The 18,636-nt window shown below is 34.2% G+C and overlaps 2 protein-coding genes across 2 annotated transcripts; both read right to left on the bottom strand.

The window, feature by feature from the left end:
* Positions 1-14,927: 14,927 nt before the first annotated feature.
* Positions 14,928-15,712, bottom strand: LOC131875102 (putative leucine-rich repeat receptor-like serine/threonine-protein kinase At2g24130). The gene is made up of 2 exons (XM_059219124.1): positions 15,502-15,712; positions 14,928-15,382 (listed from the first exon to the last, which is right to left on the bottom strand). The coding sequence occupies exons 1-2, from the start codon at positions 15,710-15,712 to the stop codon at positions 14,928-14,930; spliced, it is 666 nt and encodes a 221-aa protein (XP_059075107.1).
* On the bottom strand, positions 15,508-16,881 carry LOC131874764 (putative leucine-rich repeat receptor-like serine/threonine-protein kinase At2g24130). Its single transcript, XM_059218684.1, has one exon. The coding sequence runs from the start codon at positions 16,832-16,834 to the stop codon at positions 15,725-15,727; it is 1,110 nt and encodes a 369-aa protein (XP_059074667.1). The 5' UTR covers positions 16,835-16,881; the 3' UTR covers positions 15,508-15,724.
* Between the last annotated feature and the right edge of the window lie 1,755 nt (positions 16,882-18,636).

Genomic DNA, 18,636 nt, shown 5'->3' with positions numbered 1-18,636 from the left:
CGTCTGTATCATGAATACAATAGTAACACAATCATAACAACCATATCATCATCTCATCCAATATAATCATGATGACATGAATTGTTGTTAGGTTAGAGGGCTTTTTATCTAATGTGTTTTCTTTGATTGCAGGTATACGGGTGATCTTCTCATTTCATCACGTCGTGTTATGTGTCGTATTCCTCATTAATGAGTTTTTGGTTTTCAATGGGAGCCACATGTGCGACAAACTTTTTATTCTATTCATCGCTTGATTTTCATTCACCGACTTTTCTTGCTTATTTCTCTTTGTGAGTATGTATTCTCCACAGTCTTTAGAGGATGAAGGGGAGATGAGGATTTCTTCCAAACTTTGCAGAGACTGTACCATGGCTCATATGGAATACTACTTGAGGAACTATCGCCTCTACTTGCAGGTCTTTAACTAGTAATTACCTTTTTCTGGGCCAATTATGGATCAACACCTTGGTCAGATCTTCAAATTGCATTGTCTCTAGTGTAGGGATAGTGTCAAGCAAGTTATTGGTGAAGAGATCCTCACGCCAAAGGCGAGAAGGGTGATTTTCCCATCTCAACTGGTTTCCATATTTCTGTCAAATGTTTTTGATCTTTTATAGTCTTGCCATTCACTTCAACATATTGTTGAGAAGGTGATTAAAGAGGTTTTTCTCCAAGACAACCGTATCTTATGAGTTGTTCAAGGTTAGGACTTATGGTGCAAGAAATCTCTCATTGGTGGTTTATTTCCTTGCTATTTTTTGCTCAAAGGGTGTGCTTTTGTTTCTGTCTTTAATTCCATTCAGGATGCTCTGGAGCTACAGAGCATTAGGATTCTTAGAATTGTTATTTAGAAGCATCTTTGTCAAGTTGGTGTTGAGCTTGTTGAGAGAATTGAAGAGAAGGTGGAGGCTATTTTGGTTCTCATGGATCATGAACATCCTGAATATGTTCCAGACCCTCCTTCGCCCTTCATGCTTGCCCCTACTCAGCGTCCTCATTATTCACAGCATGCTTGGGATCCTCCTTAGGAGGATGTTCCTGACAACACTAGTTCTTCTCGACAACACTTCAACAGTCGACTATCTGCTTCTCGGCTCTACAACATGCAGGATGTTCATGATGCTCATATCTCATAGGGGTATACATGGAAGAATGAAGGGGCTTGAATTTTCAAGTTTTTTGTGCATCACATATGGGTTCTCAAGGTCTTCTATTTGTATTTTCATCTGAGGGGGATATTTTGTTAGTCATATGTTTTGCTAATAACAATCAAATGTAACTCTGAAAATATTTGGCTATTTCAAAGCCTTAGTTTCTAGGAGGTCTTGGGTTATGCCACTTGCTTTTAAATCTGGCTATTAAAGAGCCATAAACAATAGCTATTTTGTAACTATTTTCTATAATATGAATATATATAAGGCTTTGCCTTTTCGTTTAAAAAAATAAAAAATAAAATATTACAATTAATTATATTTATTTTGAAATTTAACATTAATCTATCTGTCTTACATGTTCCATCTCTCATTGCTACTAGTATATATATCTTAGATATAATCATTATATAATACACCAAGAGATATCCTATTCATATATTTAAATTTACTTTATTCCACTTTTTTTCATAAATACATATATCTTGAATAGGATAAACTTAAATTATATATAAATTATATTTAAGATATATATGTTAGGCCCAATATGGAAAGCTAATGTACTGAGAGTGGAGGGGTGAATCAGTACTCCAAAACGTTTCTTGAATAATAACTTTACTGTTATGCAAAAACAGAATAGTGCAGTAACGTAAAATAAAGTAAAAGCAAATAGATAACAATCATACATGATTCACTCCATTACAAATATATTTTGGTTATGCAATAATTCTTGGTTAGAGAGAAAAACTGCAGTGGGGATGGCACCCACAACTTCACTACTGCAATAATAAAGAATGCTCAGTTAGAGCTACATTTAGCTATTTCTGATAGCTTACCCTGTTAGGAGTAACAAGATCTGTTAGATCTACCTTGCTAAAGGATTTTACAACATTTATTCTAAATGCTACACCTGGTTAGAGGCTTTACAATTTATAGACTTGGTTAGAGTCTTTTACCTTGTTAAAGGTTTCTCTTTCAATCTTCACAATATTACAATAAAATAATTACAAATATCTACAACTTTACATCTGAAATGTTATAGAAGATTCTAGGGTGAACTCACAATACTGGTTCCCACTTTTTGACCAACTTTGACACTTAGATGAACATTTTGCAAAAAATCTTCACTTTCTGACACCTATAACTTTTAAACCGTTAATAATTTGAAGATGATGTAAACTAGTGATTTGTAACATCTTTTTTGTAGATTCTAAATATAGTTTTTTCAATTTTTTTTGAATAAAATTTTATTGATTTTTCCATCTCCCTCAAAAGTAGTTTTTTACAGCAAACAACATTTGTTAAGAGTGATGAGCATCCTGAAACGTATAACTTTTTTTCTATAAATGATAAAAACTTATCTCTTTTAAATTTTGGTTTGTAACATCAATACCTAGGGCATGCAGTTGGTTTGATAGTGATATGTTGAATAATTTTTATTTTATTAAGTTTTGAAGTCTGACTAATTATAATTTAGATATAGGTGTACGTTTGAACACATAACTTGTTCTATATATATCAACATTTAGTTGTATTTTTTTTGTTAGAAAGAAGACATCAATACCTAGGGCATAGATATTTTTCATAATTTTTTTGAATTATTTTACTATTTTTCCCAATGCATTGAACAAAGAAGTTCATGTTCAGTGAAAAACCCACATTCATAAAAAATAAAATAAAAATATATCAACGAAATTAAATATACTAAAAATTATACTGTTTGGAAAGCTTATAATAAGGACTAAATCCTTAAGAAAACAAAACTTCTAAATGAATTCATTTGACCCCTCAAAAGCTAATGTAAAATTGGGTTTTTATCAGCATTTGATAGATGCAAAGGAGACTCCATTGCAAGTATGATTTAGAAGTAGAGAGGTTCTATCCAAGAAATTTTGATCTAAAAGCCTTTGATCTAACTCTCTTCAATTAATTACTTCAAATGGGACCTCTTAAAGCTTAAATCATTATATATTTTTAAAAATGTATGATTTCAGCAAAAATCAGGATGTACCAAAAAGTGGGAACTAGCTTTGTGAGTTCACCCTCTATGTGCTCAGAATAAGATTACCTTGCTTATAGCATACCTCGGTAACCCATATAGTAACTCAATAAACCCTTCTGTTTACTCTGTTCTTCGACTGTTCTCTGAAAACCTTCTCAGTGACCTCTGTGTCTCTGTAACAGTCTTCCTTCATGCATACATACACTTCACTTATGCTCTATAAATAGATCTCTTAAAACGGTGATCTAATTCATTGCTTCAATCTTACAAACAAGATTCTTCGAATGAATAACTAAACAACATATTTCATTGGTTAGATTGTCCTTGTAATCATGCACAATCTTCTGGTGCAATTTCCAATGTAATAACGGTTAGATGTGCCTCAATCTTGTAACAAGTTTTCATATGCATGTCCAGGTTCAATGTATCTGGTAACATGTTTCACTCAGTGTATGTCAACTCGGTGTGTCATCTTTACTATTTGGTAGTCTCAGAAAGATACTCAGTAGACAGCTCGGTGTATACTACATTCTGTGACTGCTTTCTGCTATAACCGACTAGACTATGCATATCAACTTCTCTGTGCATATACCGACTGCATGATTTGGTAGTGCTAACCGACTAGAATATATAGTATGACTTTGAATACAAAAAATAATGACAATTTGATAAGTAGTAACAATCTCCCCTTTTGACATTAGTTGAGATGTTTGACAAAAACTGCTTTCAAAGTCATAACTCAAAAATCTATATACTTTGCAATATGACTATACTTGACAATATATACAATAGTCAATGAAATAATATATTCAGATATACTCCCCTTATCATTATACTGTACATAACTCTGATTTTGTATGCTCGATTCTATGCTTGTGTGCTCTGCTTGCTCTGCATACTCTGTATACTCTACTCGGTATACTCCCCTGTATACAATATTCAAAACTGTACTATCACAATTGTATCACTCCCTCAATATAGTATATTACTCCCCTTATGTAGTATTACTCCCCTATTTTGACAAACATCAAAAACTTAATTTCCATCTGGGGGCGGTAACTGATCAAAAATAGATTTATACTTCTTCCGAGCATTGGTGAGTGCAACAGAGAGTGCATCCTTTACACTTTCCATTAAAGAATTTTGTGATTGAATATCAGCCAATAGTGATATTAAGCCATCAAGAGTGCTTCCCTCTTATGTAGTAGATAGGCGTGTAGCTCGATTAATCTGTTCCTGAATTGATGAGAGATGAGGAAGGAATAATGTCTGGAGTGTCATTATATCCATCCTGATCTTATGCTCTTCATTTCTAAGTTCTAACTGTTGAGCCATGAGCTGTTGAAGCTTGGTGTAAAAATTCTAAACTGAATTGGGCTCTGTGGTCAACTTAGTTGAGAGATCGGTGATCTCTTTCTCAATTGCATCAGTTTTATTCTTGATATCTTTAATGAATAAGGAAAATGTACAAAGTTTCTAAAATAAATAAAGAATATGCTTGAGTTGAGGAGACAACTCAACAATGAATTTGACAAGCTTGACTTTTCCTATATCTAGAGCCTTTTGTACCTCTTCTATCATTTTTGCAGTAAGCTCTTTATCTTTTAGCTTGCTTAAGTACTCAGATGCATCAACTCCAAATGTCTCTATTTGAGTAAGGAGTTCATCCAGTTGAATGTGGATGGCTACATCGGTTGACACTGTAGCTGATGGTAGCATTTCTGTTAGCAATGTATTTACCTTCTGTAGTACTTTATTCTTCTTTTGAATGGCCATTTGTTTTTCTTGTTCGGCCTTTTCTTTGCATAGTTCACCGAAATCAATAAGTGCTTGCCCCTTTAATTTTGAAATATCCACATTGGGCAACACTACCGGTTTAGTTAAATCAACTTTAAAACTATGCTTTTTCACCTTCTTCTCTTTACCTTTGGTCAGTTGTACTAAGACAATTGCTTGTGAGGCTTGTTGACCCTGGGTAGGTTGCCCGGTAGATACAACACTTTGGTCTGTTCCTATAGCCATTGTGGTATCCTTGGGTGTCTCGATACTGGGTGTCTCAGCTGTAACATTTTTAGTGCTTGACGGTGCTTGAGAGGTCTGGTCTTGAGTTGTACCTTCTGCTACTTCAGACTGGTGACCTTTGGTGCCTTGTGTTGTATCCTTAGGTGCTTCAGTAGAGACAGGTGGCTTGACCAGCGGATAAGGTTGAACTTGTTCTAAAATGGATTCACTAGATACAAGTTTTGCATAGGTAGTGCCTTCTATAATTTCCTACTCTGGTGCTTCTACATCCATGACATCTTCATCAATTTGAATAGTGTCAGCCGGGTCTTGCTCGGTAGCATCAGGACCTTGCTCGGTGACATCAAGATCTTGCTCGGTGGCATCAATAATTTCAACTTGAGATTGTTCACCGACATCTTTTATTTTGAAGATTTCCTGCCACTTTGCTTTTGTCTCATTTTCTACATCAATGTATAGCCCATTCATCAATTTCAAGGCTCTTTGTTTGACAAGAAATTTAGAATTGTAGGTTGTCAAATGCTCCTTTATTTCTGCTACAGACATATTAGGAAATAGATGGAGTAGACTTCTTTCTCTAATTTGTTTCTTTGAGTCCATTGCATATTTCCACCTATTATCAATATGCAAGTAAATTTCATTCATAAGTGACTTTACTAGTTCTAATGGAGCTAGCCGAAACTTTAGAAGTGTGCAAATGACAACTTCTTCAATTTGTCGCTTCTCATCATTATTCCTAGTCTCATACTTGACATATCTAAATCCTACAAATCCACCATATTCTTTAAGATTGGCACAAAAGTTTTCAACACTATGAATATTTACCTTCTTGCTTTTTACAATCTAAAATTTGTTTGCATCATCGGATTCTGTATCACTAGACTCTTTTGCCAGAATGAGTCTCCGAGTAGATTTCTTGTAGGTCTTGGTTACCTTGGGAATAGTAACACTCTTTTGTTTCTTACTCGATGATGCAGCTGATGCTCTAGTGTTAGGTCTCTTTGTTGGTGGAGTTGGTAGGGCCTTTGAAGTGTCCAGTTTCTTTCTTTTCAACACTTTACCTTTAGGCAACTCAGTACTCAATGTTATTGCTGCCTCTTGAGCTTCAAATTCCTCTTTGATAATGGCAAGAGTGCCTTTGATAGGTGTAGATGAATATTCTTTTCCGAATTTCTCAAATAAAACCTTTATCATCTTTGTAGCCTTTCTTGTAGCTTTAGGTACTACAATCCTTATTTTCACCTTTTCCTTAAGTTCTTCATAAGTTCCATATCTCAGTTCGATAGCATGCCTTGGTAACGTGAGATATGCATCAATTTGCTATTGTGTGATATCATAGCCAATCTCGTAACCCATTGGTGGCAAAGATTGAATCCTTGGTTCTACAGCATTCACATAACAGTAATCGGTGTCTACCTCAAAACATATATCATCTTTATATTTCTCTACCAGCTGTGGTGGAATCCGGTACCTGTTGTGCATCTTCTCTTGAAATTTGCTAAAGTAGTCATCCATGATATCATTAAAATTATCTCCCAGCTTCTTGATAAAATCATTAATTTGATGGGTGACTGGTCAGTGTAGCTCCCAAACTACTTTACCGACTGAGGGAAAGAACTTCTCAAAGTAGAAAAACATGCATACAAGAAGTGAACCAAACTTCAGTGTATTTGACAAGTTGTTCTTTTTCGGCTTCCTTATTATGTTCAGGTTCTCAAACAAGTTCTTCAGTAGCACTTCACATAAATCAACTTTCATTCCATTTTTCACTATTTTATAGGCCAAGTTGACTGCTGCACAGGGTACACTGTTTTCCCTTGCAGATTGGAAGAAACAGTAACCAATTACTCTAATTGCACATTTAAGTTCTGCATCAGTGACATTGTTCAGTTTCAGTCCTCGGTAATCAAATTCTAGTCCAGTTAAACTGATTAACTCCTTCTATGATATCATCTTCTATGCTCATGCATGATCATAGATAGGATACCTGGTGATCACACGAATGATTTCCTTAGTGATTTTGAATGGTTGCTCTTCTAGCCACATAAAATCATCATGAACTTTTCTTAAAACAAACTTAACCCACTAGGGTTTGAACACACAGGGATAGGCTAGGGCTTCCGTTAATCCCTTGATTTTGATATGCTCATACTTGCTATCCATTTTGCCATCGGTACATAGCTCATCATATGTGTCACTAATCTCAACATGACTGAGTTCTTCAACATGACATTTGGTGAAGAATCTAACATCTTCGACTAACAAGACTCGATTTGGGATGAGTGAAAAGGCAGTTTTGTCATCCAGTTCAGAGGCGACTTTAGGATTCAAAGTGTATTTCAGTGAGGGCTTCTCAACATTCTTGACAACTATGGGATCTTGGATCTTGGGTGCCATTTGTAAATTTCAGATAAAACTAGCAAACAATCCTTAGGGTTTGATGGTTTACAAACGGCAGACGCTTCACACCTTAACAGTGTGAGATTTGATGTAAATACCTTGGATTCGCTCTGAATGAGGTTTGATCACCTTGATTCGCTCTGGTATGCTCTTTCAAAAACTTGGTGAATGAAAATGACTTCGAAAATACCTTTAAGTACACAAAATACCTTATCGGGCTCTGTGCGGGTTAGGTCAAAACATTAAATGTACTCGGTTTACCTTTAACCGATTTACTCCCTTTCTTTTTTTTTTAACCGAGTAACCAAATTTCCTTCATTTACCGACTTGACAAGCTTCCTGTATACACCGACTTGACAGGTTTCCTGTAAAGTACTTTTGATAGAATTTCAAACCTACTAATGCATCTTAACTATGCAGATTTTGGATTTAGTACATAATAGAATAGGAACTGTTATGATTTTAACCTTTAGAGAATGCAGTCCCTTCATACCTTTTCTGATTAATTTGGAATAGGTGCACCTAACTTGGTACGTAAGGTGCTTTCTTCATCTGACATGATTTCCTTCTTTTTCCAAATCATCTTAAATTTTTCTTTTATCCTTCAGTGTCTCCTCTAGCTAAATGTCCAGCTTTGTGACAATGAAAACATGCCATACTAGGATTTCTCCATGATCTTTGATTTTTCATTCCAAACCTTATAAAATAGTTGGCACTAATATGTCCATATCTTCCATAACATTCACACCATATCCTTGTATTGTAATCCCATGGTACTGCTACATATTGTCGGTAAGGATTTTTGTGAGTTCGGTAACCTCTAGCATTTGCTCGGTGTGCAGACCACATGGTTCTTTTTCTTAAGCCAACACTTCTCAGTACTATGTCCATATCTATTGTAGTTTCTACAAAACCCTTTGAATTTTTCCTTCTGATAATTGTTAATAGACTTTGTCCTACATTGATTAGATGTATGACCATATTTATTGCAATTGTAACAATAACCATTTGACTTAGTGATATTCAGTTGCTTACCTTTTTCTGATTTGGCATATGTTGGCAGTATGACCTTGATTTCCATAGTAGTAGAAAATAGGCTTCTTCCTTTTGATGTTATTCCTATTTCCAGCTTGCTTTGATGATTCTCCTCTCTCGGTAGTATGAATTCCTTTCTCGGTAGAGTCTTTTCCTTTGTAACCGAGTCCTACATCTTTGTTAGGTCTTCTTATATTCAATTTCTCATCCAACATCTTTGATGCTTCATAACTCTTCTTTAGTGTTTCTTTGGATTTCTTCTCTGTTTCAAGTTCATTGGTCAACCTTGATACTTCAAGTCTCAATGCTTGATTTTCATCATTCTTCAGAATTGCTTCATGATGTGCATAACCTAGTTGATCTATCATATTTTGTTGAATCCCAGTTAACCTTATGATTTCATCATTCTTATCATATACTAAGAATTCAAGTTGTTGTTTCTCTCTCTGTAGATCTCTTGCTTTATCCTCAGCTGTCCTCAATGCATCTAGATTTTCAATCATCTGTGTACTGAAATGTTCATGTTCTCTTTTCATTGCTTTTAGTTGATCAGCCAATGCTTTGTTCTTTTCTTTCAGCACTCCAATCATTTCTTCAGTTTCTTCAGATATACTATTCTCAGATGATGTCTCAATTTGTTCCACTAACTCTTGAGAATCCTACAAGTCATCAAATAATCTTCTTCTTACTTTCAGAGATTTTTGCATTTGCCTTTGCATGTCTACAATCACTTGATTTGCATGATCCAACTCTTCTTGCAGATACACAATCCTCTGAGATTGTTTATAGCCTTCCATTGATAAGATCTTTCTCTTTAGGTAGTTAAACCATTTTCCAAGATTCAAGCTCTGATACCAATTGTGAGGCCCAATATGGAAAGCTAATGTACTAAGAGGGGAGGGGTCAATCAGTACTCCAAAAAGTTTCTTGAATAATAACTTTACTGTTATGCAAAAACAAAATAGTGCAGTAACATAAAATAAAGTTAAAGAAAATAGATAACAATCATACATGATTCACTCCATAACACATATATTTTGGTTACGCAGAAACTCTTGGTTACAGAGAAAAACTGCGGTGGTAATGGCACCCACAACTTCACTACTACAATAATAAAGAATGCTCGGTTAGAGCTACATTTAGCTATTTCTGATAGCTTACCCTGTTAGGAGGAACAAGATCTGTTAGATCTACCTTGCTAAAGGATTTTACAACATTTATTCTAAATGCTACACCTGGTTAGAGGCTTTACAATTTATAGAATTGGTTAGAGTCTTTTACCCTATTAAAGGTTTCTCTTTCAATCTTCACAATATTACAATAAAATAATTACAAATATCTGCAACTTTACATCTGAAATGTTATAGCAGATTCTATGTGCTCAGAATAAGATTACCTTGCTTATAGCATACCTCGGTAACCCATATAGTAACTCGGTAAACCCTTTTGTTTACTTTGTTCTTCGACTTTTCTCTGAAAACCTTCTCGATGACCTCTATGTCTCTGTAAAAGTCTTCCTTCATGCATACATACACTTCACTTATGTTGTATAAATAGATCTCTTAAAACGGTGATCTAATTCATTGCTTCGATCTTACAAACAAGATTCTTTGAATGAATAACTAAAGAAAATATTTCATTGGTTAGATTGTCCTTATAATCATACACAATCTTCTAGTGCAATTTCCAATGTAATAATGGTTTGATGTGCCTCGATCTTGTAACACGTTTTCATATGCATGTCCAGGTTCAATGTATCTGGTAACACGTTTCACTCGGTGTATGTCAACTTGGTGTGTCCTCTTTACTACTCGGTAGTCTCAAAAAGATACTTGGTAGACAGCTTGGTGTATATTGCATTTTGTGACTGCTTTCTGTTGTAACCGACTAGACTGTGCATACCGACTTCTCTGTGTGTATACCGACTGCATGATTCGGTAGTGCTAACCGACTAGAATATATAGTATGACTTTGAATACAAAAACTAATGGCAATTTGATAAGTAGTAACAATATATGCTAGTTTATAGAATAATTCTTAGAATACTCAATATTGTTTGAGATCTAAGAAAATTGGTTTTGATGAGGGGTCTTGTAAAGTACACACACAATTGCAAATCTTTCTTAAATATGATTTTTTAAATGAGAATGTGGAGAGGTTGTGTAGGCAAGGGGTGCTTGGTGTGGCAAGGAGACTGAGGGAATATCTTATGGGGGTAGGAAAGACACTTGTACAACAAAGACATTCACTTTGTGTAGCAAAGCAAAATTTTAATGGGCATGAAACCATTTTGCAAAAATAGGAATGTCTTGCACATCAACAAGGATCTCTTGCATATCAATTGGAATGTCTTGTGCAACAAATCATATTTGTGAAAATGAATAATAGATGTTAAACTTATCTTAATTCATAGAGTCCGTTGATGTCTTGGCTTCTTCTCACTGTTTTTCTATTTCTTTTGTCTTTTTTTCACAAATTACAAATTTGTGAAATGAGGACATTTCATGCTTTTAAGTGAAGTGCCCTTTTTTTAGGTTTAGGGGTGTGGGGGCCCTTGTGGGTCTTCTAACCCTTGTTTTTCCTTTTCTATTTTAAGTTATAATTATTTTTTTCATGTTGCATCATAGGGGATGGTTGGTGGCCTATTGCATCTTGTGTTATAGGATTGAAAGTATGAGGAAGGTCTAGGGATTAAGGCACAATAAAGATTTTTCTTTAAGCTGCTATTTTTTATATTGATAAGATATTATGTTGAAAGCTAATCCATGAGAAACAAGTTGAATGGTTGGTTGTATGGTTATGGTTGACAGGTACGATCAACGAATCCTTTATTTTATTTTATTTTAATTTTTATTGCATATTTGCATTAATTTGTAGAGATTCAATACCTTTATGTTTTGTTAGGATTTTACATGTATATAATGTTTGCTTATAAATGGCTCTATTGTTTCTTTCATTTTCTCATTATTACCCTCGTTTAAGTGTTCTTAAGTTGAATGCCATTGCAAAATATATTTTGGATGATGAATACATGTACAAATCTAGGGAAGTAGTCGCTTCATTCCATTATTTGATTTCTCAGTGAGGCTATTGTCATAGTTACTTTGACAGGTAAATATATATTTTCATTTAGTTGTAGCTACAACATGTTTGTTAATGTGGATTTCAATTTTTTTTGGATCCGATCTGTGATGTGTTTTACTCAAATTATTAAAGTGTGCGGGCACTATTATCCATTTGCATTTTAGAGATATGCGAAAGTTTATCTTTTGTGAAAGTGGTTGTGCAAGGGAGTCTTTGGAGAAAGAAAATTGATTGATCAACATGGAAAATTGTTAGTTACAATTGTAGATAAGTGCTTGGAGGAGCCACCATTTTGTTATTGTTTTTGGGTTTTATGTATTTTTGTTTAAAGCCTTATCAAATTTGACCTATATCTTCAATTTTTATGTTAAAGAGATTGGAATCCAATGATTCATATTTTCTATTGTCATTTATGTTTCTTTTATTTTTGTAGAGTTTTCTATTTTGTGATGGATTAAGTATATAGCTATGTGCAATATCGTTTCTTGTATTTTGAAAATGTCATCTAATTGCTACACAAAATAAAAAGTAGTATATCTAATTTAAATTATCTGTAAAATCTTCTACTTAAGTATATGGGAGAGGATTGTTATTTGGTTTACTCAATATTGATAATAATTGTCAGATGAGGGTGACTTATTAGGTTATACATGCTTTGAAAACTTTGACAATGGGGAGCAATGTTAGAGGGTGAGAAGCCCAAAGTGGTGAAATAAATTTACAATTGTGAGGATGCTATTGGGACAAACCCGTGCCATTAAGGATGTACATTCTCCAAAATCTTTGATAATAGGGAGTAAGGTTATATGGTGAGAAGCCTAAAGTGGTGAAATGCATTTATAGTTGTGAGGTTTTTATTGGTTAAACCTACAGTGATAATAATTTTGAGATGAGGTTGAGATTTGAATGATTAGACTGCACGTGTTAAACCACATTGTCTTTGCCTAGGTGCAACATATACACACCTCATAGATGTGTTTTTCCATGACTTCATCTGGTCCTATCCTTCCATGCAAATAATTTATTTTAATGATATTTATGACCATAAGGGTTCGTTCACCTTCCATAACATTCCCTCTTCTATAGTACTACTTTCTTGGTGTGCATCATGTCCTTCTAGTGATTATGGCCTTATGTCTTTGATTGAACTTCTCTCAACATTATAATCTAGGATTTCCTTTGACTAAACATTATATTCTCTCATCATGTGGTTTATGCCTATTCCTTATTGAGTGTCTTGATGCACTTAGCAACCAACAAGACATTTACCCATAGTGTGTTTGTCTCTTTTTTTTTGATATGGAGTTAGAAACTTAGTAATAACTTTCATCAAAACAAGAATAGTTGGTAATTGAAAATTTAAAGATCCAATTTTCTATGATGACTCACAAACACATGTCCATGTCACAAGTCCAAATTAAACTTCTTAGTTGTTTAGTACAAGTATATTTTATTCTATTATCCTCTCCAACACAAGAATACCATAATGATAACCATTTAAACAAATAACTTGACATCTCTACAAAGAAAGCTTCATATAAATCATCATACAACATATGCTTACACCATTCATATGGCAATTCATCAACTAGCCCCTCTTGGCATGTATATTCCAAACATTTTACTCTAAATCACTAATAAGCATCACCATGTGTTACTTGGCACATACCTCATATTGCATATAGATCAACATGGGGTCCTAGTAATGGAGCCAAAATGTTGGCCAAAATTCATATTCATGTATAAGATAATTGTTAAGCATTTAGATAACCTGGCTCATTGACATGTCGTTTTAGAGGCTACTAACCTAAGGATGAGGGATTTGAAATCTCATGTGAAATCTACTTGATAGTCACTTACATAGTAATAAATCTAGACACATATCTACACTAAAACTTCAATATACTTATTAGCTCAATATTATAACTAAGATATACAAAAAGAATACTAAGAACATATGGTCAATATTTCCATTCTCATCTATCTTTTATAAAGATAGGAGGCATGATTATGTAGATTTGCAAGATTCTCTTTATTGTTTAGTACATTTCACTTTCTCATTAAATATTTACATCTATCTCAACTATTTCTCAATCCTTGGGCAACTATGTTCCCTCTTTCTATTATTTACAATAATATTAATTATATTTAGGTTGCAAATGCATATTACTTGAAAGACTAGGGATAGAACAATGTGAGACTGTTCTTTTTCTTTTACACAAATATGATAAATTTGTTTAGGAAGGAAAGGTGGTCAAAATTGAAAGAATTCTATATAATCTAATAGTTGATCAAGTCATTTGATACTAGAAAAAATTATAAAAATACTAAACAATATGTCATTTGAGATAGATAAACCTCATACATGAATTATACAAGATATATTTAGACAAGAAAGCAAGAACTCGAAAGTTATTGTAGAAAGAATCTTATCCTCAAAAATCTAAAAAACCTCACATTAAAAAACATAAAAGTATTGACGAACAAATCATTTTACAAAACAAAGGACGATACAAACACAACTCCAAAGATAGCATAAAAACAACAGTTTCATATACAAATAAGATTACATGAATCCTTCAGCAAAATGTGGTGGTGCATGAAGTGCCAAATATATCATCATTAAAATCAGTTAAGTGTACTAGTCTACACAACCATATTTCATCATTAATTTAAGAACAAAACAATCTAATCCATTACAATTAATTTTTTTGTAATAATAGTTTCAACTATCAATTCTTATCTTTGTTCTTGAAATTAACCTAATTTAATCTAAAATCACTATACACCTCTTTCCTTGCAGATTTTCACTAATCAACTCTTTAGTTTCTCCCTTAATTTGCCCATTTAAATCAAACTGCAACATTGCAACTTATGCTGCTGTAAACATTGCCCATCCCCAGTATCTCAATTTAACCATGTCTTTAAATTTATTATTATTAAATATGAAATATTTTGTAGTATTTGATTGTGTATAATAAAAACTATATATCTCTTATATTTAATCATGTATCAAGATGATTGATATGTCCAAAATACATCACATTCACTCGCAATTTCAAATGTGAGAACCTAAATCATGTCACAGTAGTATACCATATAGGTAGCACAAGGAAAAAATATTATAATATTATTTCATCTACTCACAATAGGCTATACTATCCAAAATGATACATTAGGACATCATGTGTTTTGGGTTGGACAATAAATAAAGCAAGAAAAATTCTTTTGGCTTAGGATGTAGACATAGACGAACTTCCCCTATTTTCCCTCCCAGGCATTTTCATATTTCTTTCATTATCAATAAAAGGTGTGATATCTATTGGTAATTGAGGAGTTTTACGGTTACCAATAAATGCACCTCTAATTGCATTTAATCTATCAATTATCTCAGTCATATCAGGTCGCTCTTGAGGTGCTTCCCTTGTGCAAAACAACCCAATTTGTATAAATTGAGTAACGCATTCGATTACCATTGACGTCTCTGATTCATGAGCATCTATTAGCAGAAAATTATCCACCACATCTGAGATTCTATTAGGAAAATTCATTTCTATCCATTTTTGTAGGTTCATTCCTTCACTGAATATATCCTCTGTTGGTCTCTTCCTTGTCAACAATTCTAAAATCAAAATTCGATAACTGTACACATCTCCTTTCGTAGTAAGATTTCCACCCATTCCATACTCTATAATATCAATTAAAGAACAATAAGTTACTTGTTAGTCATTTGATGCATTCGATGGTCTCTAAGATAAAAAAAGAAAATTAGTGAAATTGTATAGTTCAATAGCAAGAAATCTGTACCTGGTGCAATGTAGCCAACAGATCCTTTAAGTGCATCTGTAGAAGTCAAAGAATCCATAGAATTTCCCAAAATAATATTGGAAATGCCAAAATCTGTTATGTATGAAGTCATGTCATCTCCTAATAGAACATTGTTGGGCTTGAGGTCACAGTGAATCACTTGAACAAAACAATAATGGTGAAGGTATGCCATTCCTTGTGCTATTTCCATTGCTATCCTTATTCAATCACTCAAATTTAATCTGCATCCACCCCCTTCAGGAGGGTATAGCCATTTCTCTAAACTTCCATTTGACATGAATGGAAGAATTAAGGCTTTAAAATCAAGGCTGGAGCATGCTGAAATGATTTTAATTACATTCCGATGCCGAACTCTCTTTAATACATTGCATTCTCTGCTGAAACTTTGGTGAGCATATTCATCTTGCAACTTGAGAACTTTAACAGCAATATTTGTACCATTCTTTAGAATCCCTCTATAAACAGATCCAAAACTGCCCATTCCTAAAAGATTTTCATCATTGAACCCACCAGTTGCATTTACAAGTTCTTCATATGAAATTTTTGGAGGCCATACGTTAAGAGCAGGGACACTGGAATGTCTACGTGATCTATAGGAAAATACTACCAGTAGAAGAGACATGATAAAAATTGCAATGCCGACTACAACAGGAATTATTACCCTTTTGGAGACTGATGGATGTTTGTGATTAGGATGAGAGCATGGCGGCAAGTTTATCCATCTACCACAGAGGCCAAGATTTTTCATAACTTCTGAGGCATCAAGTGTTGCGAAAGCTCCTCCCTTTGGGACCTCTCCAGTTAACCTGTTTGAAGAGAGATTGAGGTGTTGGAGCATTTTCATCTTTTTGAAAGCCACCGGTATTGTACCCGACACATTATTGCAAGAAAGATCCATGTACTTCAGATTTTGCAAATCTGATAGTGATGCAGGGATTGGCCCCTCAAATGCATTTCCAGAAAGATTTAGATATTCCAGCCCCTTGCAACTTGCCAATGCACTGGGAATGCTACCAGAGAAATTGTTTTGAGAAACATCTATGGCTAAAACCATAATCATTTTGCTCATTTCCAAAATAGAACCTTGCAATAAATTTCCGGAAACGTTGAAATAGAACTGGAGATTCTGAAGACCTGCAACTTCAGGAGGTATATTTCCTGTTAGCTTGTTGTGCGCCAAGTCCACCATTTCCAACGTCTTGCATCTCCCTAAACTGGCAGGTATTTTCCCTGATAGCTGATTGTGATCAAGATAAGGCCTTCTTAATTGTGGAAGCTTGCCAAGACTTTCTGGAATTTGTCCTGAAAGCATGTTCTCGCTGAGTGACAACAATCCAAGTCTTTTTGATTGGCCAAAACCTTTTGGAATTCTTCCGTGTAAATTATTATTGTACAAAGATAGTCTCTCCAAATTCGGAAGTTTACTGAGTGCAGATGAAATGGTCCCTTCGAATCGGTTTGCATTTAGGTATACTGTTGTCAAGTTTGTTAGATTACCAATCTCATCTGGTATATTTCCCCCAATTTCATTTGACTTCAGACCTAAAAATGAAAGTGAATTTGAAAGGCGACCAATTGAAATGGGCAAGATGCCAGTGAGATAATTAGATCCCAAATCAAGAAATGCCAAGCTGGAGCAATTAGTTAAGAATGTTAGAATAGACAAACCACTGCTTCCACTCACTAAATGATTTTGCCACAAATTTAACCCTTTCAGCTGCTGCATTTGCCCGAATTCCAGGGGCACTGTGCTGCTCAATTGGTTGCCACCCAAATCCAACCGTTGCAGGTGAGTCCAATTGCCCAGTGAGATGGGTATTTCTCCAGTGAGTTGGTTTCCCCACAAATACACATATTGCAACTCTGACAGCCTTCCAAACTCCCATGGAATTGGGCCGTTTAAGTTGTTCTGATATAACCACAACACTTGGAGACGAGTGCAATTTGTAACGGCCACGGGGATCGCTCCTGTTAAGCTGTTGCTGTCAATTGAAAGCCATATGAGCTGACTAAGCATACCCAACTCAGCAGGAATACTACCTTGGAGTCTATTTTCGCTCAAATCAAGCCTAATTAAAAAGGACAGGTTTCCTAAGAAAGGCGGGATAATGCCTGTCAAGTTGTTTAATCCTAAGTACATGATTTCTAAATTTGAAAGAAGACCAAGTTCAGAGGGAATGTTTCCACTCAAATTGTTAAACGACAGTATGAGAGATTGCAAAGAACGACAGGCTCCTAGAGAGGAGGGCATGTGACCTTCCAAATTGTTTTTAGACAACCGAAGCACTCTCAAGCGGAATAGCCTTCCAAGCTGATATGGAATATGGCCCTCCAAACTATTATTAGGGAGAGCAAGTACTCTAAGGAAGGAAAGATTTCCGAGAAAGGGAGAGATTGGGCCAATTAATCCCATGCTTGTGAGATTCAAGGAAACAAGACGCTGTCGAGCAGAAGAACAGGTAACAGCAGTCCAATTGCAGAATGTGTGATTGCGAGACCAATGAAGGAGGGAATTAAATGGATCGAGAAGCAGAGACCCCTTGAAAGCAATGACTCAGGTCCGCTTATAAATTTGTGAATTTATTTGATACAGCATGTTTGATGTTTTTATTTGTTTTAATTACTTTACGGTAGGTAACAATATGTTTATTATTAATTTTTATTTTTTTAAAATATTAATTATAATTTTCTGTAGACAAATTTAACATTTTCTGCTGATTCGCGTGGCTAACATTTACATGAGAGTCGAGAGGTTCTTACACTTTTATTCGCCATGGACATCTAGATTAAATTCCAAATTACAAAGAAGATCATAAATTAATGATTTATTTGTTTTTCTTCATGTAAAAAAATAATAATTTTGAAGAGCTATTTATTATTAGTATTTTAGTTATTACATTCAATATCTTTAATTAGTTTAGTTGTCATTAGCATATTTTGTAAACAAATTAATTTTTTTTTATTAAATAATATTTATTTTATATAATTTTTTTTATTTTTATAAAAAATGAATTGAAAATCAATTATTGATAATCATTGATATTTATATTAGTTTAACTTTCAACAATTAATAATAAATTTTATTTAATATTATTTTTTATTGTTTCAAAATAT

Source organism: Cryptomeria japonica, chromosome 4, assembly GCF_030272615.1.
Source record: "Cryptomeria japonica chromosome 4, Sugi_1.0, whole genome shotgun sequence".
NCBI lineage: Eukaryota > Viridiplantae > Streptophyta > Pinopsida > Cupressales > Cupressaceae > Cryptomeria > Cryptomeria japonica.
The sequence above is the reverse complement of the archived record's forward strand: the minus strand, read 5'-3'. Positions and strand labels throughout refer to the sequence as shown.